The 22639-nt window shown below is 42.8% G+C and overlaps 4 protein-coding genes across 4 annotated transcripts; 3 read left to right on the plus strand and 1 right to left on the minus strand.

Moving 5' to 3' along the window:
• Positions 1-231: 231 nt before the first annotated feature.
• LOC111256651 (SKI family transcriptional corepressor 1-like) lies at positions 232-4408 on the plus strand. The gene is made up of 3 exons (XM_022824966.1): positions 232-1163; positions 3824-3940; positions 4342-4408. Exons 1-3 carry the CDS (start codon positions 508-510, stop codon positions 4406-4408), a joined length of 840 nt encoding a protein of 279 aa, XP_022680701.1. The 5' UTR covers positions 232-507.
• LOC101767146 (katanin p80 WD40 repeat-containing subunit B1 homolog) lies at positions 4038-12449 on the plus strand. Its single transcript, XM_012844877.3, has 18 exons — positions 4038-4495; positions 4925-5055; positions 5370-5487; positions 5573-5799; positions 5920-6022; positions 6729-6799; positions 7089-7163; positions 7252-7395; positions 7503-7731; positions 7830-8726; positions 9426-9482; positions 9590-9702; positions 10324-10446; positions 10804-10878; positions 10955-11067; positions 11215-11334; positions 11414-11482; positions 11872-12449. The coding sequence occupies exons 1-18, from the start codon at positions 4462-4464 to the stop codon at positions 11936-11938; spliced, it is 2766 nt and encodes a 921-aa protein (XP_012700331.1). The 5' UTR covers positions 4038-4461; the 3' UTR covers positions 11939-12449.
• Positions 12450-12733: 284 nt separating this feature from the next.
• On the minus strand, positions 12734-13484 carry LOC101767545. The gene has a single exon (XM_004960013.2). The coding sequence runs from the start codon at positions 13391-13393 to the stop codon at positions 12866-12868; it is 528 nt and encodes a 175-aa protein (XP_004960070.1). The 5' UTR covers positions 13394-13484; the 3' UTR covers positions 12734-12865.
• A 5225-nt stretch (positions 13485-18709) lies between these two features.
• LOC101767949 (nodulation protein H) lies at positions 18710-20726 on the plus strand. Its single transcript, XM_004960014.1, has 5 exons — positions 18710-18776; positions 18860-19113; positions 19950-20129; positions 20304-20459; positions 20553-20726. Exons 1-5 carry the CDS (start codon positions 18710-18712, stop codon positions 20724-20726), a joined length of 831 nt encoding a protein of 276 aa, XP_004960071.1.
• Positions 20727-22639: the final 1913 nt, after the last annotated feature.

Below are 22639 nucleotides of genomic sequence, written 5' to 3' on the forward strand. Positions count from 1 at the left end.
TGGTTACTGTAGCACCACATTGTCAATCATGACCTAATTAGGCTTAATAGATTCGTCTCGCGATTTAGCCTAGGGGTTGTGTAATTAATTTTGTAATTAGTCTAGATTTAATACTCCTAATTAGTGTCCAAACATTCGATAGGATGGGGGCTAAAATTTAGCCCCCTCCTCCCAAACACCCCCTTAGGGCCTGTTTGGTAGGGCTTATTGGACGGCTTCTCGAGCGGCTTCTGGAGAAGCCGTACCAAACGCCCTTCCAAAAAACGGCTTCTCTCGCGAAGCACCCGTGAAGCCGTTTTCCAATTTGTACTGGGGAGGAGAAGCCCAAAAAACCAGCTCCCCGCGGCTTCCCCTCCATCCGCGCCCCCCATGTTACCAAATTACCCTTCGACTTCGGCAAAATTACACCGAATTGCCACCGCCTCCTTTTCCTTTCTTCCTCTCGCGAACCGTTCCTTTCTCTTCTTCTGGTAGCGCCTCCTCCGGTCTGGTCTGGCGGCGGCCGGCATGGACCCTCCTCCGGCGGCGGGAAACTTGGATCCGGCGGTCGAAAGGGGTAGATCCGGTGGTGGGCTCCAAGATGCGCCAAGCGGAGGGTCCAACGGCGCGCCGTATGTGTCCGGCGGAGGGGCTGGCGGCGCCCCGTTCTTGTGGCCGGGAGGCCCGCCGACGGGTCCCCTGGGTGCCCTCCTGGCCGCCGCGGGAGTGCCTCCCGGCATGGTGGCGGGCGCATGGCCTGGAGGCGCAGCAACCGCGGCGGGCCAGCCACCGGCGCAGCAACCGGCCATCCCAGCCGCGGCGGGCCTGGCCGCCGGCGCGTGGCCCGGCATCCCCGGCGCATGGCCCGGCGTCCCCAGCGCGGGGCCATCAGCTTCCCAGGCCTCCGGCATCCCCAACGCCGCCATGCCCGGAGGATGGCCGGAGTGGTGGGCCGGAGCAGCGGCGGCGGCTCTAGGGCCGGATTGGCTCCGTGCCGATCCTCAACAGGAGACAGCTTCACAGGAGGTTGGAGGCAATGACGAGCGGCTGCCGGTTCGGGTCACCTCTGGTCCAGTTCGGAGCTCCTCAACTCGTCGGCGAGGTACCCGCGCACCTAGGCCACCACCGGCGGCTAGGACAGCTACTGCTCCTGCATCTGTGGACGTCGACCTCACCGATCCAAGGTAAGAACATATGATCCAATTAAAGTGATTTCCTTGTTTGAGCCATTGTGATTGCTGTTGTGATTGTTGAAGCCATTGTGATTGCTGTTGTGTTTGAGCTCAAGCCATTGTCTTGCTGTTGTCCTTAGAAAGAAGAACATGCGTGACGCATTTGCTATCTGGGACATTTTGTTGTGAACTGTGGTGTGTATTTGGATTTTTAAAGTTTTGCTTGCTATCTGGGGTGCCAGGCATGCATCAGCTGCTGGCCATTGCCTTGCATGGTCATGAAATGTGTTTTCTTTAGGGAACTGCATGCCCATTCTTGGATTCAGCATCCTTCAGTCCTTGTGGTATATTATTATCCTTCAGTCATATGCCCTAAGCAATATGCATGTAGCTAGATAACAAGATACACTAGAGTGACAGGCGACATGCCAATCTTCTGTGTGACCACTTTCACTCATTTGCATCCTGGTTTAATAAATGTCTAAGAGTCAAAAATGGCTCCTCGCAAATGTTCCATATATGATATATCATATATGTATATTACTTCATATCATAGCATATTAGTAGATCATTAGCATATCGCAATGTTTCATATCATTGCTTTTGCAGACAGCAATGTAGTAGTACCTGTGCATTGTTATTTCCCAGCTAATTGAAGGTGCGTGGTACGGTGTCTATCATCCACTCTTATGTTGAAGGTGCGTGGCTTGTCGTGGGGTTTGAGAGCCAGAGAAGTTCTAGTCAGAAGTTGAAGACTTGTTCCCCATCAGGAGTAGGGGAAGTAGGGGAATGTGCCTTCTCAATGTTCAGTTTCATGACTTCTCTGCTGTTTTGATGTATTTTTCAATCCAAGTGATAAATTTTTTATCTGTACTCATGGATGAAGCGGGAAATGATTTTGACGAAAATCTTTCCAAGGTTGCATGATTGTTTTGTTCTTAAGTGGTTTCTGCATTCTTGGGCCAAATGTTACAGATTGATTCTGGAGGTTTGATCCTGATAAGACTTATCCAAGACTAAACAAATTTCTTATGCAAAGAAATAGTAGTTCAGCCATATTTATTTTCTTTTGTACACATTTTTTTTCACTTTCATGGTTATCTCACTTGCATTTCTTTATACTTACTGTTATACAATTTCAGTCTCAAATTTGATTGGTAGTTGTCATTCTTTTACTGGTGACAGACCATCATATGACCTGCAATCCTAGGACTTTAGGTAACCTGATGTGTCGGTCACCACTATGGTCCAGTAACTTGTTCATCTTAAGCTAAACACTCCAGGTGAAAGTCATAAGCAATTCCGAATGAATGCATCTCTATTTTACAAGTTGCATGATCTGTTAGTGGGTAGCTATGGACTAAAATCATCTCTTCATATGAGTTCTATGGAATCATTGGCTATTTTCCTACTTGTGTGTGGGCATGGTACTTCTACCAGTGGTGTACATGGTATATTCAAGCACTCCGCAGAAACAATTAGTAGAAAATTTGAGGAGGTATTGATATGTATGGTGGCTATGAGTGCAGACTACATAAAGCCAATTGACCCTAATTTCTCTACTACACATCCTAGGATTAGTAATGATCGTAGGATGATGCCACACTTTAAAGATTGCATTGGAGCTTTGGATGGCACTCACATTTCAGCGACACAAAATGTTCTTGGTATTGTTGATTTCGACATGAGGTTCACTTATGCATCTATTGGTCAGCCCGGGTCTATGCATGATACTAATGTTCTCTTCCATGCACTTCGACATGATCACTCTACCTTTCCACACCCCCCTCTAGGTATGTCGGATCACCTACCTTATCTTTTCTCATGTCTATACATGAATGCGCGTGGCTCACAACCTTCATTTTTTTACATGTGTATTTAGGAAAGTATTATATGGTTGATGCCGGGTACCCAAATAGACCTGGATACTTGGCACCATACAAGGGTGAAAGGTATCATGTGCCAGATTGGAGGAGAGGTCCTGCTCCAAATGGTGAGCAAGAACATTTTAACCATTTGCATTCAAGTATTCGCAATGTGGTAGAGCGCTCTTTTGGTGTGTGGAAAATGAAGTGGAGAATCCTTCTCAAGATGCCGAGTTACCCAATGGAGAAGCAAATGATGATAGTTGCCGCAACCATGTGTCTCCATAACTTCATTCGTGAAAACCACACACAAGATAAGGATTTCCGCAAATGCGATCGGAATCCCGATTATATGCCCACTATACCTTCAAGATATAGGAAGCACTATGTCTCTCAAGATGCTGGAGATACATCCAACATGGAAACAGATGATCGGACCATGGATAAATTCCGAGATGATCTTGCTAGAGCAATCTTCCTTTCTAGATCATCTTGAGTATGTCAGTTAGCTTATATGGTTGCATGCTATGTAAGGATGGTAGCTATTATTTATGAACCGTGATGAATTCAAATATTAAAAAAAAATCAGCTGAATTTTTTTGAGAGAAATACAGGAGTAGCAATTAAAATATTTATGAAACGTGATGAACCGTGATGAACCGTGAGAATTTTTTTGAACCTGGATGCGACATTCGCTAGTAATCTATTTATGAACCGTGATTATCTATTTTCATCTATTAAAAAAAATCCATATAGTTAAGGGCATCTATGACATTTGATTTATCAAAGCCATTCCTAAAAATACAGGAGAAGCCGTTTTGCCAAACACTTTTCAGAATGGCTTCAGCTTCACCAGAGAAGCTGTTTCACCAGAGCAGCCACAGCCGCAGCCGTTTCAGCCACAGCCACAGCCCTACCAAACAGGCCCTTAATCTGCGAGCCCTCCAACCCCAACCCTTTTTTAATTCGAAATTTTTCGAACCAAACCATCTCTCTCTCTCTCTCGTCTTCCTCCTCCTGCGCCTCCTCCACCCCCACCCCACCGCACAGCGCCCGGCCCGGCCCCAACCAGACAGCTCCGTTTCCCCTCCCCGTCCTTCCTCCACCTCGACCGCGCACCAAACCCAAAAGCGCAGCCGCATTCCCTCCACCTCCCCCGCTCTCGCGCCCCTCCCCTCCGCGTCACCCGGAGCGGCGGCGGCGGCGGCCGTGGTGGCGGGCGCCCTCCCTCCCGGGGCAGTGGCGGTGGCTGCGTAAGGGTTTGTTTTACCCGGAACAGGGAGGCTCTGGCGGGAGTGTGTACGGCCGCTTCGTGCTGGGGGCAGGCGCGGAGCGAGATCCGGGCCGGAAGGTGCGGGGGGTCTCGAGGGTGGCGCCGTGGCGTCGGCGTGATCTGAAATGAGATTGGGCCCAGAGGCGCGGTATTCGCAGCGGAGGTGCCGGCCATGACCACCAACACCAAGCGCGCCTACAAGCTCCGTATCCTCGTCAATTTGTCTCTGCTATTTCGCTAACTTTTTTTTTGAATTTCTTCTCGGGGTGGTGCATAGCTGGCTTTCTGTATCACCGATCCATCGCTACTGCCGCGGCCGTTTAACCAGTTGGGCGATTTGATTTAGCAAATTTCAGAGCGAGCTTCTGAGTCTCAGTTTTCTGCTTCTAAAATCCCCCTCGTTAAGATGAACAGGGATTTGGTGGTTGCGAGATTGGGTGGGTCGTGCATTTAGCTGTTGGCGATTATCGAGTAGTCGCCGCTTATTTGTTGTTGATTATTCGAGAAGCGCAATTGCTGGCGTCTTGTGTTTGTGAAATGTCTGAAGTGGTACATTGACATAGCACTAGTTTTTTGGGGGTGATTGGGTTGCTAAACTTGCGACATTGGAATGCCTTGACTTGCGTTTGGCGCAGAGGAGTTTGTGGCGCACTCGTCCAATGTTAACTGCCTCAAGATTGGGAGGAAGACCTCACGGGTTCTTGTCACAGGAGGAGAGGATCATAAGGTCAATCTTTGGGCTATTGGAAAGCCCAATTCAATATTGGTAAGACTTGTTTGTCTAGTGCTGTTGCGGACTGAATGTAAAATGTAGTTCTAAAGTTGAGCAGGAAAACAATTAGCTCACTCAGCAAAACTCTTGCTGAACCTTGAAGTGGTTACAAGATGAAAAATTTCACCTTTCCAACTGCTGGTAGCTTACCTAGCATAGTTCTCTTTATGCTGGTATTCAATTAACAACCTACTGCACAATAATGTGTTTGAGCATTGTGGGTTTAGTTAACATAGTGTCATGTATAATATTGTAGGGATGTACTACTTTATTTTATCCACCCTTTTAACTTTTTGGTGGCTGTGCAGAGTTTATCTGGGCATACAAGTGCTGTGGAGTCCGTTGGTTTTGATTCCACAGAAGTTTTTGTGGCTGCAGGAGCAGCCAGTGGAACAATTAAATTATGGGATTTGGAGGAGGCGAAGAGTATGTCAATGTGGATATTTAACTTACTAGTATATGATTTATGGATGTTTCAGTAATTTTATCTCTTGGTTCATTTCCTATGCAGTTGTCCGCACTCTTACCGGACATAGGTCAAATTGTATGTCAGTTGATTTCCATCCCTTTGGGGAATTCTTTGCCTCGGGGTCATTGGACACTAATCTGAAGATATGGGATATAAGAAGGAAGAATTGCATCCATACATACAAAGGTCACACACGAGGGGTGAATGCTATTCGATTCACACCTGATGGGCGGTGGGTTGTGTCTGGCGGTGAAGATAATACAGTAAAGGTAAGAATTTGCCACTAAGTCAGTGTTATGTGTTTCAATGCCAGTTCTTGGTCTGGAATTCCATTTTTCTTGTCTTAACCCTTATCTTTGTGGAACTTATAATAAGTTTTTCCTTGGCAGCTCTGGGATCTGACAGCTGGAAAGTTATTACATGAATTCAAGTGCCATGAGGGTCAGATTCAGTGCATAGATTTCCATCCTCATGAGTTCCTTCTGGCAACAGGTTAGGTTAAGATTTTACAGTGCTGATCTATCTCTTAATTGTTAACTTTTCTTTATCCCTTTTGGTCGTACTATGTCTTGTTTATGGTTAATTCTTCGACTTCTGTCTTGGCATTTGGTTGAAGAAAAGACTCATCTGTTCAAAGAGTTGCTAAATTAATTTACGTATATACACACTATTTAAAAGCAAGGGTTGACATTTGTCCGATGAATGGAAAAATTCTGTTAGCATGACATCTTAACTGAAAATAAGAACCCTGGCAAAGTGTAAATAAACATCTCTTTGATGCTGTAACTGGTAAAGTGTAATGTACCATATTATGGTTGTTTATGTGTTGTACATGTTCAGGATGTAAATAACTGTTCCATTGTTTGCCAAAATTCCAAATAGTCGTGTCCTGGTGTAATTTAGCTTGTTGTAAGTAAATCAGTAATTCATGTACTGTCTTAATTTTTGTTGTGAAATATCATGCTCGTTTCCATTTATAAGCTCCTCACTGTTCATCGGTGACATTTCCGAGGAGATGTATTAAAAACTGTGCATTTATTGGCATTGATTAAGAAATTCCATTTCTGTTCTTGTGGAGATGCATATTGTTTCCTGGCAGGTAGTGAAGCGGATTCATATGTTTCTGTGGGAACTCAAAAGAGTATATTCATTTTGAAACTAAATCTCTCTTACAAATAAAACCTGTTGCTTCACTCAGGTTCAGCAGATAAAACTGTCAAGTTCTGGGATTTGGAGACTTTTGAGTTGATTGGATCTACCGGACCTGAGGTATATTATTATAAGTATTCATTGTTCGTTTCGTTGTTTATTATTTGCCTTTGTAGCATCGTATATTTCAGCATTATGTCCTTAATAAGTAACTTGGGTGCGGGTGTCCTTTCTCTGTTCCATAAAAAAGAAATGGAAAATGAACAGAAAGAAACTAATATCACTCTGTTTTATGCTACTTTATACCAAAAAGAATCATATATGCATATTATGCAGCAAAATTCAGTTAAATTGGGTACTTATTTGATTCATTTGAATTACTGTTTGATGTCTCCATCAAAATTATCAGACAACAGGTGTTCGATCCATGACATTCAATCCTGACGGAAGATCCCTGTTATGTGGGTTGCACGAAAGCTTAAAGGTAGTGCTATTATTTTCTCAAGCGATCATGCCATGACAGCTTCTTGTACCCCTTCACTTCCAGAAATAAACTTTTCTCACATGAGCAGGTTTTCTCTTGGGAGCCAATAAGATGCCATGATACTGTGGATGTGGGATGGTCTAGACTTGCTGATTTGAATGTTCACGAGGGAAAACTTCTTGGTTGTTCTTTCAATCAAAGTTGTGTTGGAATATGGGTTGTTGATCTGACGGTATGTTGGCTTCAGCTGCATTTTTAACACTGATCTGTTACCGCCAATTGGAGTCTTCCTTTTTGTTTTTTTTCCTGGAATGTACTAACAAAGTAATCAATTGGCAGCGTCTTGAGCCATATGCAACCGGTACATCAACTAAACTAAATGGTCATTCCGAATTGAAGACTGTGTCAAGCGGCACTATGCCTTTACAAAATGACACTGGTTCAAAGGCAAACATTGGGCGATCATCAGTTTTGCAAAATTCAGAGAATAACCTAAAAGCTTCTTCAGGAAGACTGTCGGTTTCTCAAAACTCAGATTCTGCACTAAAAGAAACAAAATCGACAGCCTGTATGTTCCTGTTCATCTCTTTCTACACATTTTTACATTTAATGGTTAAAGCATTTCATATGCCTTATCTGTCTTTTACTCTTCTTACCATACTGAAGCAAGCGGATTGGTCCCAAGCACACCACAACGGGCTGGAGTTGGCTCCAATAATAGATCTTTTGGAAATTCAGCCTTTGCATCTGGTGGTACCACCTTGAAGAGAAGTTCGTTGAGGAGTCACAATGCCTCTAGTGTTAGCAATTTCAGTAAATCTGATGTAGTGCCTGTGATTGTTCCAAGAACTAGCTCAGGAGGGGAGCTAGCTACTGATTCTAGAAGTGATGCTGCTGATGTGGCACCTGTTCTTTCTAAGGCAACCAGAAGGGTTGATCCTGCTACTGATTCTAGAAAGGAAAGTACTGATGTGGAACCTGTTGTTCCTAAAGCAAGCTCAAGAATGGAAATATCCTCTGATTCAGCACCTGTTGTTATTTCCAAGTCAAGCAGAAGGCTGGAGTCTGGTGCTGATTCCAAAAAGGAAAGCGCCGATGCAGCATCTGTTGTTGTTCCCAGGGAAAATACAAAAATGGAAATGGCCTCTGATTCTGCACCTGTTCTTTCAAAGGCAAGCAGAAAGGTAGATCCTGGTACGGATTCAAAGAAAGAAAGTGCTGATGCGGCACCCGTCATCCCCAGGGCAAGTTCAAGAACGGAAATGGCCTCTGATGCTAGGAGAGAACCTTCTGCTGGAAGAATATCGCCATTCAGAATCCAGTCAAGATATGCTGAGCTACGCAAGTTAACCCATGCAAAAGTTGATGCAAACAAAGTTGATAGCAGAAGTAAAAATACTGAAACAGATGACTTCAATTGCCAAATATTTTTCCCCCGGAGAAATGGTGTTTTTCAAACAATAAGTTCTGAAGAAACTCGTGAAGATATAAAGCATGGTGCAGTTGACAGGATGGCATTTTCGAATCCAGCAGAGTTGAATGCAAGTGTCCGCGGTGAAAATTGTATGATCTGTACCCACTTATCTATTTTATGTGCTGCTACATTTTGATTCGCATACTGTTTCACAATTGTTTGTGGTGCTTGATTTCCTTCACCGTGTGCTTAATGGACTAACAAGCTGAAATAGCTCTATTGCTTGCTATGTAAGTTGTGTTCCACACGCATGCACATTTTGATATGGCCCTACATGTATGCAATTATCTGATTGTGAGTTTTGTTAGTTGTGCATTCATGTGCACATATTAGTAATGCTATTAATTAAACCTTATCTACAAAAATACATATAGCAGCATTGTACCATAAGGTGCCCATCCTCGTAAAAAGGTTTATATTCTTCAGAATTGTGTATTTCAATCCACAGGCTTACAAGATATAGTCACATTTCCAGTATCTTTCAAGCATTAATGAGCAAACAATATACTTTTTAAAGGAAAGAATTAACATGTTTATTTGTTCAAGGTGCTTGACAGTTTGTAGATCTAGTTGTTCCGCATGTTTTGTAGTTTTCATCTGAATTTAATAATTAATCAATATCCTGTTTACTCCGCATTTACTGGATGAAGCATTGGTTTTCAGAGCTTACGTTCTGAATTGTGTGAGAAACACATTGTCTGTTATCTTGTTGAGCTATTAGCTATCTTTTCGTTTCAACAAGAAAATTTATTTTTTGAGTGATTGTGTCATTTGGTTCTGTTTTACAGATGTTTCTAGAATGCGTAAACCAAGAGATAACTGCTATGTTGAAGTTTCAAGAGCAGGTATAGTCATGCTATTTTTTAAAAATTGAAGATGCTACTATCTTGTGCTTCCAATAATATGTTCGCAGAATAATATGTTCAGTGGATTTGAATAAATCATCATGTAGGAAGAGCAAGGTCAAGTGTCTCTAATTGGGAAGGGAGGGATCAATCCCCTAGTCATGAAGAACCAACAACGAGCAGTTCTTCGCTGGCTCCTACAGGCCGTTCATATTCATCTGTACGTCTTAGACAAGCCATAAGCCTTTTATACATTCTGTAACTTCTATTTTCTTTATGTTAATTCCTGAAGGTTGTAAAATGTTGTTGGCATTATTAAATGGCCTCGGTTCATCTTGTAGATTGATCTTCATGCATTTCCCCCCTTTTCTCCACCAACTAGAAGATACTGTGCTTGCTTTATCACCTGCTTTCATGTTTCTTAGTGGTTGCTGCTGCCCCATTCATTCATGTGCATGGATCATGGACCAATGATAGTGTATCTCTTAACCATTTCATCAATCATACTCTTGCCCCTGTATTACCTAAACCTATCATAATTCCCATTGAAATATGGTAAACTTTCTCTGATTCCTGTGAAATTATTGCGGCACTCATGCTTGCCTAGCTTGTGCTTACTCTATTGAAGAGTTGCAGATCTTAGACTTTGCTTGGCATCTCAGTTTATATATTAAACTGCAAAGTAGGTAGAATTTGTAGCTCTCCAGCATGTATAAAAAACTCGGCTGGTGGGGGGAAAGACCGCCCCCACGGTATTTCAATAAGAGCTCAGCCAGCATGTATGGTCGCCTTTTTTTTTTCTTCACGCTGAGATTTATATGATATCTTTTGTCTTTTCCAGAGAGGAAGCAATCAAGCTTCTGAAACTCCAACCATAGCTAGCGATGAGGATGTTCTATCCCTTCTAATGGAGCAACATGAGCTATTTCTAAGCTCAACACGGTCTCGCCTGACAAAATTGCAGGTCAGTGCAGTGCTTGACCAGTTAGCCTTATTGGTTGTGTAATATATCAATTCTAGTGAAGAAAAGCATTTTGGTAATTTTAGCTTTTACTACCAATTAGTCAGATAGTATACATTCCCCAGGTTATTGATGAAAGGAAAGAATATGTATGCACCCTGTGTTTTGGTGTTCAAGATCATAATAGGGCCAATTCGATACTTTATCCTTGAATGTGTAGGTAGTTGACTTGCCAAGTGTGGTGCAATCACAGACTATGTAAATTGCTGTGTTGCTCAGTGGTGTAAAGCACCCATTTGGATTGATGATAGGCTTTTAAAGTGCGATTTCTCAAATGTTGTCTCTTTTGTTGACATGCAGATTATTCATCAAATGTGGGTAAGAAACGACATCAGAGGTGTTCTCTCTGCGATGGAGAAGATGTGTGATCATGCTGTCAGTACTTGGCAACTCTTTCTTATGTATGCAATAATCAGCATGATACTTATTATATGGTTTCTGGTAATTGCAGGTATCTGCTGATATGGCAAGCGTTCTGATGGAGAAAAGTGAAACAATCACACTAGATTTATGTACCTCTATCCTGCCTGTTGTCACTGACCTTCTGGAGAGTAAAACTGACAGGTACTTTGATGCAACTTTTGTGAGTGATTACGATGTTTTCTGGGATTATATCAGTTCATCATTATTGGGACGAGATTTTGATCGATTCATGTTTGTTGAGTGCCATCCAAGTGACCATCCTGATGTCTAATCGATTAATATATGCAGACACTTAGGCGTTTCATTGGAATTGTTGGTGAAGCTTGTCAGGACCTTTGGTCCAATGATACATTCAACAGTATCAGCAGGTCCTTCTTCTGTTGGTGTAGATCTTGAGGCAGAGCAAAGGTATTGTTTCAGACAGTTTGCTTCTATGAAAGGCCATTACTACAGTACAGGATGTGATTTGCTTGTTTTTTCATTGTAGGCGGGAGCGCTGCAACTTATGCTTCATTGAATTGGAGAAAGTAAAAAATAAGCTTCCTTTTCTTACAAGGTATTGGGCAATCTAAATATTATACCTCAGAGAATTTATACTTGTGATCTGTAATAGCCATGTAACTATGATAGCAGTGACCTGCATTTACTTCTTGGGCCGTCTGAGTCAAAAGTGTACCATTGTTTCATCATTGCCAAACATGACTATCCACACAAAAATTGGGCAAAAGCTTCACTGCTATAATTAAACTGCTATAAACCTTTAGGTACATGTTATAGCCTACTTGATTCAGTTGAGCGAATTATTCATTGTAGCTTTGAGGCCGTACTTGTCTTAAGTCTTAACTAAATTTATGGCTTTCAGCCATTTAGTCAGCACATCAAGCTCTATACAATTTGCATTTCCATAATATCCATATCTTGATATTTTCTGCTACACTTCAACAGAAGAAAAGGGGCAGTTGCAAACGCAGCACAGGAGCTCACTCTTGTCTTCCAGGAAGTTATGAGTTGACTGAAGACACACTCATAAGTATACACCATGTTAGAGTGGCACCTAGATATCAGCTGCTGCTGAGCTCTAGTTGTTCAATCTTGAGCTGCCATCAAGCTCCAAGGCCACACCAGCAGGAGAAACATTTTGTTGCTGCTGTTCGTGCCTTTTGTACACATGCTAACACAAGAGGGACTGACATCCATGCCATTTGGGAAGAGAAGCAGCCATGGACAATGACTTCAGCCACAATATTATGTGGGTGTCGTTTCATCGGCAGCTGAAGATGTTATAGTTCTGAATCAAATGGTGATGAAAAGGTAGATGGTGGGCTTTTCAAGCATTTGTATTCGCCATCTATAGTGTGTTGTGTGGATGATTCAGTCACAAGATTGATGAGTTTTGTGTGGTTGATTCTGTCACAAGATTGACGAGTGAAGCAAGTCATGTACATCATTTTTGAATATTTGATATCTGGATGACTCTCTTTCTTCTACTTCAAGCGCGAAAATGATTTCACTCTGCTGTTCAATGTAGCTGGTGAACTTGTGCTTTCTTGGTCCGGCAAATACCACTCTGTTTGGACTGTTAAGACAAACTGCAGGTCTGTCTGGCATGGTAAAGAACGATATCTGATTGATTTGTACAGCATTATCTTTCTCTGGTTACGATCCTCTCGGAAAGTAAACACTGAACTTCCATTCATATTAAAATAATTGCCGCCAAGACAGTATGCCTAGACACAAACCTGTTTTTGAACGAAACTAGACACAAACCTGTAACCCAAACAAAAGATAGGCATCAGAGAGGCACGCATGCAGCAAGTGCCCCTCCTTATTCCTTCCATCTACTTCAACGCAACGCACAAGATAAACTTCACCACAGGACTCAAGTCTGAAGGGCTCGATCGAGATCTCGGCCACGGCCCACGGCCCATGGCTCCGGCTCCTAGCAGGTGGGTACACAGGACTTGGTGCACTTGGCAGCGCACTTGCTGTGGGCCGAGAGCGTGCAGCCCTTGCCGCAGAGCATCTTCTTCTTGTGGCACTCCTCTTTGGTGAGGCAGCTCTTGCCCTGCTTCTCGCCCTCCTTGTTGCTCCCTTCCTCCTTGCCGTGCTCGCCGCTGCCGCTGCTGGTGCCGCTGCCTTCCGACGAGCTCTGGTCGTCGCCCTGCGTGGCCACGCCGCCGCCCGACGAGCTCTGGTCGTCGCCCAGCGTAGCCACGCCGCCGCTCGGCTTCGCCTCAAGCGGCTGCAACTGCGCCTGCATGTCCTTCTTCGCCGCCCATATGGCTGCCAGCGTCGCGCCCTCCGCGGCCAGCAGGCGCGCGGTCTCCTCGTCGATGTGCGAGGCGTCGCTCGGGATGGTCCGCTTGTCCTGCTGGCGCGCCTCGTACGGCGAGGCCGCGGCGGCGGCGCTGGCTGCCACGGCGAGCGCAAGGAGCAGTGACGCCACGAGGTAGCGAGAGCGAGACATCGCTGCAGCTAGCTAGCTATCTCGATGTAGGTTATGTAGTGTGTTTTAATTGTTTGGCTGATGCCAGGAGCGAACTGCAAGGCTCGATCGGTTCGTGGCTAGCTATTTATAGCCGGTGCTGCGACGTTTGTGAGCTGGGCGTCAGCGATCAGTGCGTGGCTCAACTAATTAAGCTGGTTGGGTAGCAGGCGCCAACTACGTGCCCGTGATGGAGTGAGCATGAAGAGATGGTGAGATGAATTCTGAGTGTTCTGTATATGATCTATTTTGACATGGACCAAAGCAAATAATTGCCATTCTAATTGGTATATTTTGATATATAGGGAGTAACTCAGTAAAACTAACTCAATTCTTGTTTGTTTCTGCTTATAAACGGCTTATCGGTGGAAATAAGCGAGAATCCTGCCAAACGCTTTGCTTATTTCCACCAATTCTCGCTTATGTGGTAAGCCGCTTCAAAGATTTGAACTACGAGAAACGAAAAGTGAGAAGCGAGAAAATTTTCACTTAGATTATAATCCAAACGTGGCTAGGAGAAGCGTATCCAAATAGAATATGAGATACAGCAACACATAGAGCGGGCAGCAATACATACCAAGGACATGCACGGTATATATATGGGTTCGACAAGGAGACGACGGAGTGCCGCACGCGGCGAGGATGATCGACGACGTTCAAAACATTGGCATGAGAGAAAGAGAAGGGATCGGAAATCCATTATACGGACATGCATGTAGCTGAAGGATTCCATTGGGCACCGAGTCCTTGAGGTGTGGCCAATGTGATTGCAGAGTGTTGCTGGCTGCGTAATCTCCTACGTGAGCTGCACTTACCCGTTGACAAGGCAAGCATCATCTTTTGCGACAATATCTCCGCCGCATGCCTCACAGAGAATCCGGTGCACCATCACTGGACCAAGCATGTGGAACTCGATATCCACTTTGTTCGCTAGAAGACAACACTTGGACAACTGCATGTTCTTCGTGTACCAACCAAACACCAGTTTGCAGATATAATGACGAAGGATCTTCCAACGACGCTATTTGAAGATTTTCGAGACAGTCTGTGCATCGAATTAGCCGATGCATTGGTGGGGGGGGGAGGGGTTGTTAGTGTTGTAGGATAAGGTAGCATGACTGATTCTTTCCGTTAGTTAGATCTTGGCCTAGTCTTTCGGCTGCCACGGCATCTGTTACTGACGGACGTGCATGGTATGCTTTTACGTGTATAAAATACACCTGAGATGATCAATACAATCTGTCGATTGCTTCTGTCCCTCTTTCATTTTTTGATTAAAGTCCCATACTATCCAGAGTTTCAGACAACATTACCACGACACTGATGAGCTAATGATGAAAATTCACAACTCGAACACAACAATACATAATTCCTAATGGTAACCAAGATAACCGTTAAAGAAACATGGTGCTCTCTTTCGGCCTGCGTTGAAGTAGCGCCCCGCTACTACTCCCCGGGGTTGGGCAGGACGGGGTGTTGGACGACCATGGTGGTCGGCACGACAGCTGGAGCATCCCCATGCCACCACGGGCGGGGACGGGGAGGGGGACGCCGGTGGTGGGAGCGAGGACAGGTGACGGATCCGCTGCCATCGTCGCGAGGATGGCCTTCATGCGCCTGGCGGCGCTTGCCATCTCCAGTGTACCCTTCTTGGCGCAGAACGAGCCCGTCCCAGGAACCTTGGAAACGCGACGAGATCTGGTAGCCGACATCTTCTAGTACTCGCTCTTTGATAAGATGCCATGGCAAAAATGTGTCAAAACTTTGCGAGTTCATATATATTATTTTATTTTCCTTTCTTTTTTTGATTATTCTTATTCTCAGGTAGATATTCTTTCTTTGATGGTTTATTTCATAAGTTATATCATAAATCTTTATATATTATATTAATAGAATATAACCGACTTCTCCCATGATGAAATTAAATTATTCAGATCAAAGCGAAATTCAATGTTGAACTACAATTTCATTTTCTTTTCTTGTGCTTTGTTTTCTTGTGGCACCCCTTTCTTTTTCTAATTATTTGTGTATTATTTCTTTATCTTTTATTTCATTTGGTATATTATAGTTTCATTTCCTTTTTTATTTTTAGTTCATCTTTCCTTTATTATTTTCTAGTTTACCGATTAAAATATTATTATATATTTATAATGTATTTGTTCCAAGTGTACAATTTTCTATTTGATGAGTTCATATAATTTGTTCTACGTGTATAAATACTTATTCTGTGGGTTCCTTCACTTCGTTCGAGTTATATAGATCTTTTATTTCATGAGTTCATATAATATGTTCGATGTGTACAACTATTTTGTTCCGTGAGTTCGTATAATTTGTTCCAGGTGTTGATATTTTTGTTCTACAAGTACATACAATTTGTTCGATGTGTACATATATTTTTTTTCTTTGAATTCATATAATTTGTTCAGATGTAAATATCTCATAAAAATTTGAACATAATTAAAAAAATAGTGATAAATAAAATTCGTCCAAATAGAGTCAGGTGGGGTCTTGTTTTGAAAGTTTTCTTTAAAAAACGCAACAGTGCATTCAAAATTTAATTTGGATGTTTAAAAAATATAGTTAAATGGGGTCTTATTTTGAAGATCTTGACATAATATACATAATGGTGCAATCAAAATTTAGTTTGGATGCTCGGTTTAAGATTCATACTTTTTTTAGTTTTGGATTTGCATATCATCTTGTCCTTTTTGCATGCAACCATGCAATCCTTTTTCTCTATCTCCTTCAAACTATATATGCATGCATTGGCATCTAACTTAAAAAAGCTACACCGTCACATGGGGAAGGAAGGAACCATGCTGAAGGAATCAACAAGCTGTGCTAAAACAGTCTAATTAATTGGGTTGACACGCGGCCATCACGGACATTTCTGCTGACCAATGCGCTTTTTGAGGCGATCCGCCACATATAGCCGCACCCCCACCAGACAGGCGGAGTAGGTGATCTCTCTGTCTCTCTCCTCCCCTGTCACTCCTGCTTTCTCTCATCTTGATGCTACATTCCCGTGGCAATTCGTTGCCTCCCCGGTCCCTTCACGACACACCCCAAATCAAGCTGCCGCTATCCCTTGTCGTTTCTCTCTTTCTCTCTTGCCTCCCAGAGAGGAGTCGTTCCGTTGTTTAGATTGGCTCGGCGGATTGCCTGTTTGTTGGTGCTTGCCGAGTGATTTCAAACTGGGGCGGATTGCTTTTTGATGGTGTTCTTCGATGGAGGAGGCAGGGAAAGGGAGGGAGAGGGTGGTGGAGGTGGAGGATCTCAGTGCAACCACCAAGGTCAGGCAAATGCTCATTTCTCTTCCTGATAATCTATTGTTTCTCCATTAATGGTTGCGAGGAAAATGCGCAATCGAAAGCACCCTTCCCGATGTCTTGATTTTATTCCCACATTTTGCAAATTCTCTAGTTCATCTATATTATTTTATTTTCCTTTCTTTTTTTGATTATTCTTATTCTCATGTAGATATTCTTTCTTTGATGGTTTATTTTAAGTTATATCATAAATCTTTATATATTATATTATAGAATATAACCGACTTCTCCCATGATGAAATTAAATTATTCAGATCGAAGAGAAATTCAATGTTGAACTACAATTTCATTTTCTTTTCTTGTGCTTTGTTTTCTTGTGGCGCCCTTTTCTTTTTCTAATTATGTGTGTATTATTTCTTTATCTTTTATTTCATTTGGTATATTATAGTTTCATTTCCTTTTTTATTTTTAGTTCATCTTTCCTTTATTATTTTCTATTTTACCGATTAAAATATTATTATATATTTATAATGTATTTGTTCCGAGTGTACAATTTTCTATTCGATGAGTTCATATAATTTGTTCTATGTGTATAAATACTTGTTATGTGGGTTCCTTCACTTTGTTGGAGTTATATAGATATTTTGTTCCGTGAGTTCGTATAATTTGTTCCAGGTGTTGATATTTTTGTTCTATAAGTACATACAATTTGTTCGATGTGTACATATATTTTTTTCTTTGAATTCATATAATTTGTTCAGATCGTAAATATCTCATAAAAAAATTCGAACATGATTAAAAAAATAGTGATAAATAAAATTCATCTAAATATAGTCATGTGAGGTCTTGTTTTGAAGGTTTTCTTTAAAAAACACAACAGTGCATTCAAAATTTAATTTGGATGTTTAAAAAATATAGTTAAATGGGGTCTTATTTTGAAGATCTTGACATAATAAACATAATGGTGCAATCAAAATTTAGTTTGGATGCTCGGTTTAAGATTTATACTTTTTTAGTTTTGAATTCGCATATCATCTTGTCCTTTTTGCATGCAACCATGCAATCCTTTTTCTCTATCTCCTTCAAACTATATATGCATGCATTGGCATCTGACTTAAAAAAGCTACACTGTCACGTGGGGAAGGAAGGAACCATGCTGAAGGAAGCAACAAACTGTGCTAAAGCAGTAATTGGGTTGACACGCAGCCATCACAAACATTTTTGCTGGCCAGCGCGCTTTTTGAGGTGATCCACGACATATAGCCACACCCCCACCAGACGGGTGGAGTAGGTGATCTCTCTGTCTCTCTCCTCCCCTGCCACTCCTGCTTTCTCTCATCTTGGTGCTACATTCTCGTGACAATTCGTTGCCTCCCCGGTCCCTTCACGACGCACCCCAAATCAAGCTGCCGCTATCCCTTGTCGTTTCCCTCTTTCTCTCTTGCCTTCCAGAGAGGAGTCGTTCCGTTGTTTGGATTAGCTCGACGGATTGCCTGTTTGTTGGTGCTTGCCGGGCGATTTCAAACTGGGGCGGATTGCTTTTTGATGGTGTTCTTCGATGGAGGAGGCAGGGAAAGGGAGGGAGAGGGTGGTGGAGGTGGAGGATCTCAGTGCAACCACCAAGGTCAGGCAAATGCTCATTTCTCTTCCTGATAATCTATTGTTTCTCCATTAATGGTTGCGAGGAAAATGCGCAATCGAAAGCACCCTTCCCGATGTCTTGATTTTATTCCCACATTTTGCAAATTCTCTAGTTATTCTTTGATGGAATTTCCAATTGGGTTTATGTGAAATCCCTTCCTGTCGTATAATGAAATGTCAGCACCCTCTCAACCTTTTCAATTGCAGGACGCAGCTGTTGTAAGCACCAAGCCCGCTAAGAGACATCCACTCGTATTATGGATAGCCATATTAGGGTTGATCATGCTTGTCGGCATGTACATATTCTCGTTGTCCTTGAAGCAAAACGGGATGCTGTTTGGTCTCTTGCAGACCAACATGATAGAAAAGGAAAGGGAGAAACCCTGTCATGATCCTAGAATTCCAGACACAGAAATCCCTTATGTGCACTATCCGACGCCAAATACGTATGATAGGTAATGATTGTATGCTTGGTGATATGATTCAATTATTTTTTAGGTTAGTGAGTGACTTGTGTGTTCCTTGTTTGTTAGGGAAGAATGTGCGTGCACGGAGGTTAGGTTCTTTGCTATCTTGTCAATGCAGAGGTCGGGGAGTGGATGGGTTGAGACATTGTTGAATAGCCATCCGAATATTAGCTCCAATGGAGAGATTTTCTCCGTCAAACCAAGACGCAGTAATATCACTGAGATAACAAAAACACTAGATAAATTATACAATCTGGATTGGTACAGCAGTGCAGCTAAGAACGAATGTACGGCTGCTGTGGGGTTGAAGTGGATGCTCAATCAGGTAATCCCTCTTTTAATTAATGTGTTGGAGGACTTCACATGATAGTTTAATACAACATTTTGTGTCCCAATTATTTGTACTCTTAAGTGCTTATATCTAGCGTAAAAACGTTATATTGTGGAACAACTTAATAGTTTCGGTTATTCTTTTTCCTTTTGAAACTTAATATGGACATACCCTGATTATTTTGTAAATCCAACCTAGTTCACTTAAAGTTTGTTTAAATGATTATGGACTATCTGAGCAGCAAGGAAGTAGGAATGCATTGAGATTTGCTTCAGTATAGCCAATTTATTTGCATGGTAAATTGCTTGCTTGCAACTTGCAAGTGTTAAACAGTCTGTTAAAAAAAATACTTTGGTTATATGAAAATACCATGTATCTAACATTGGAGGATGAGCTAGCAGCCTAGTAGTTTACTATAAAGAGGGAAGCAAAACTAAATGACTAATGATCTTTTATTCTATCTCTCTATCCGCCACTCACACACACACACAGACCACTCCAATGTAAAAACTTATTTGTTTCTTTAACGTAGAAGATTGGCACACTGAAGGTGGTTATTCTGGACAACCGCTACTGATAGAGATGATGCCTGTGAGCATTCTATAGGTTTTTTGCCAGATATATTAGGTTGACGGACTCATTATTTACGATGACTCTTCTGGGTATATATGTTTACTTCAAAAGAATTATTCAGTTTGTCCTTTGATATGGACATAAGAATTATTATTTGTATTAGGGTAGATTGATAGTGTGGTAAATTTCCAAAGATACATTTAGCTTACTTTTCTTCATTATATCTTGTGGTATGCTTATTCTGGTGAAAATTATAGGGTCTAATGAAGCACCATCAAGAGATAGTAAAATACTTCAACCAAAGGGGTGTGTCTGCAATTTTTCTATTAAGAAGAAATCTTCTCCAGCGCTATGTCTCTATATTAGCAAATGCCCATGATAGTGCCATGAAACAACTAAATGGAACTCATAAAGCTCACGTGCACTCCAAACAAGAGGTTCACATCTTTCCTTGTTTTTTATTTTACTTGCACCTTAAATTCAGATTTTATTCAAACATGCAAATTTTGTATGATAAATAAAACATATGTGCTTACAACAACTTTATCAACTAAAATGCTGAAGATGCGTGTCTTGAGTAAAAGAGAATCCGTTTTTTTTTCTGTATGCAGGCTGAAATTCTTGCTCAATATAAGCCAACCATTGACAAAAAAACGTTGATTACTGAACTAAAGCGGTCTGATAAGTTGGCAGCTGATGCCTTGATGAATTTCAAGAACACCAGGCACATTGTTCTGTACTATGAGGATGTTGTCAAAAATCGCACTGTGAGTCATTATTGCTTCGCCTCATCGATCTGTGGAGGCAAAAACAATTTCCATTTTTCTAACCATCATTGTTGTGTTTTAATATTTATTCAGAAGCTCATGGATGTCCTGGATTTTCTGAGATTGCCTAAGAGGAAGCTGTCCAGCCGGCATGTGAAAATCCATACTAAACGACTGCGTGACCATATCGATAACTGGGCAGATGTTAGTAACGCTTTGACGGGGACGCGTTTTGAGAGCTTTTTGAATGGCCGAAGCAGACGATGAAGTTAGCTGGTGTAAATGTTGTAGTGAGTCGTCCTTTTGATCCCTTGTTCTCCCCTTCTATAGCTAACGGACTTAGGCAAAGTAGGCAATTTTGGATTTCGGGAGCTACTCCAAAGGGATTCTTCATTTATCATCTACTTTGTAGCATGTATAGAACTTAGTTGATTAAATTCATAACAGTCAACCATTAATAAACAATGGCTTGCCTTTCTTAGTCTATACAAAGTGATTGCTTTTTTTTTTATTTTTTGACATCGTTTGATGATTTTCTTTTACTGCAAAGTTTGGATTGCCGAGGAAAATAGTTATGAGGCAAAAATAAATCAATAGGATACTTGATCCAAGTTAGTCTCCTGTTTAGGCAGGTATACCCCCAAGTAACAAGCTATATGCTGCGCCGAACTAGGAACAGAGAAAAGCTTCAGGAGCTGAGGTTGATGAGAGCTTCAATCGTGACTGCAGCTGCTCTTGGTAAAATAATAAGGAAACACTTGAGATTACAGCCTTTGTCATTTTGTTACTCTGCAGATAAAATAGTATTATGGGGAGCTGTGGATGCCTGATGGCTGACTACTCTCTCAACCAGGTTCCATTTGAAATCTACTCCTTGGTATTCCCCTGTACCTCCTAATCTTGAGAAGCACTGGAGTACTGGACCTGGACGAGTAGAATTAAGCCAACTGTAGAGCTACCACCCTCGAACGGCGAATGGCTGTCTCTCTCATCATATACTCGAAGCAACGTGACGTGGAGGAACTCCGGTGCACGGGTGGCAGGTACTGGAAGCCCGTGCAACGAATGGTCGACGTGTGCCTCTCAGGTGATGATGCACGACGTCGCACGCCAGGCCTGGGGTCTCGTTCTCAAGGGACCGACGATGTCTCACTCTCGATTATTGCTAGATCTCACTGGAGTCTTGGTTGGGGGTGAAGCCGCGGAGGAGGCAGCAGCTGGAGCAGACGGCCCCGCACTGGTCCTTGCATTATTCGGTGCGTACCAGTAGATAGAGCTTTCACGTCCCCGCCCGCCTGCACCCACACGATCGATCGTATGTAGTTGCCCGTGCTCGATCACCACGCCCAGACGCGAGATGATGGACGTGCGCGTTGCGCACCTGCACCGTGCGCCATCGATGTTCTTTTCATGATGCACGGCTTTTGATGATTACCTGCACGCCGGTGAACACCGGATGCCGTCCCAGGAGCCGGCCGGAGCTCCAGATTTTCTAGCTAGCCGCCGTTCCAGATGGACACCTGGGGTCGCCGTTCGTGTCCATGACCATGGCGACGGCCGGGGCCCGGCGAGGGGCTGATCTAGCTTCCATTGGTTTGGTCGGCCAGTGTTTTTCTCTTCACGCACTACAGATTTCATTCATGGTTATACTGAAAACGACTGCTGCTGCTTGTTTGTTTAACAGACCAGGAGATTAATTAATTAAGAACCTTCTAATTACCGACAAAAAGGAAAGAACCTTCTACTTAGAAAGAAGAACAAATTTTAAATGAAAAGAATATAATGCCACTTTGAAATGCAAGACCGGCGACCGGTGTAATAAGTTGACCGTCCAGGATGAAAGCCTAGTATGTACGCCTGCATTCTTCATCACACAAACAAAGGTAAGAAAATGACCGCTATAAAGAAACTAGCAGCGACGTACGGGCAGATCGCGAAACAAACGGAGGGGGCGGCCAGGTCACGGTTTCGGGCGTCGCCGGTTTTGCCGTTTGGTCCGGCCGCCGCCCACGCCCGCGGTCGCGGACCCGCCGTGCTGTGCCTGTGCTGCCGGCGGCATATCCTCATCTCGCCTAGGAATCATCCATCCTCATATAACCGCAGCGATTAGCGTCAGATTAAGAGGTTAATTAGTAATTTTCTATCTCAGCTTCTTCCCCAAGAAGACGCGCTAGTCTCAC

The sequence above is a fragment of the Setaria italica genome, chromosome III (genome assembly GCF_000263155.2).
Source record: "Setaria italica strain Yugu1 chromosome III, Setaria_italica_v2.0, whole genome shotgun sequence".
NCBI classification, from domain to species: domain Eukaryota; kingdom Viridiplantae; phylum Streptophyta; class Magnoliopsida; order Poales; family Poaceae; genus Setaria; species Setaria italica.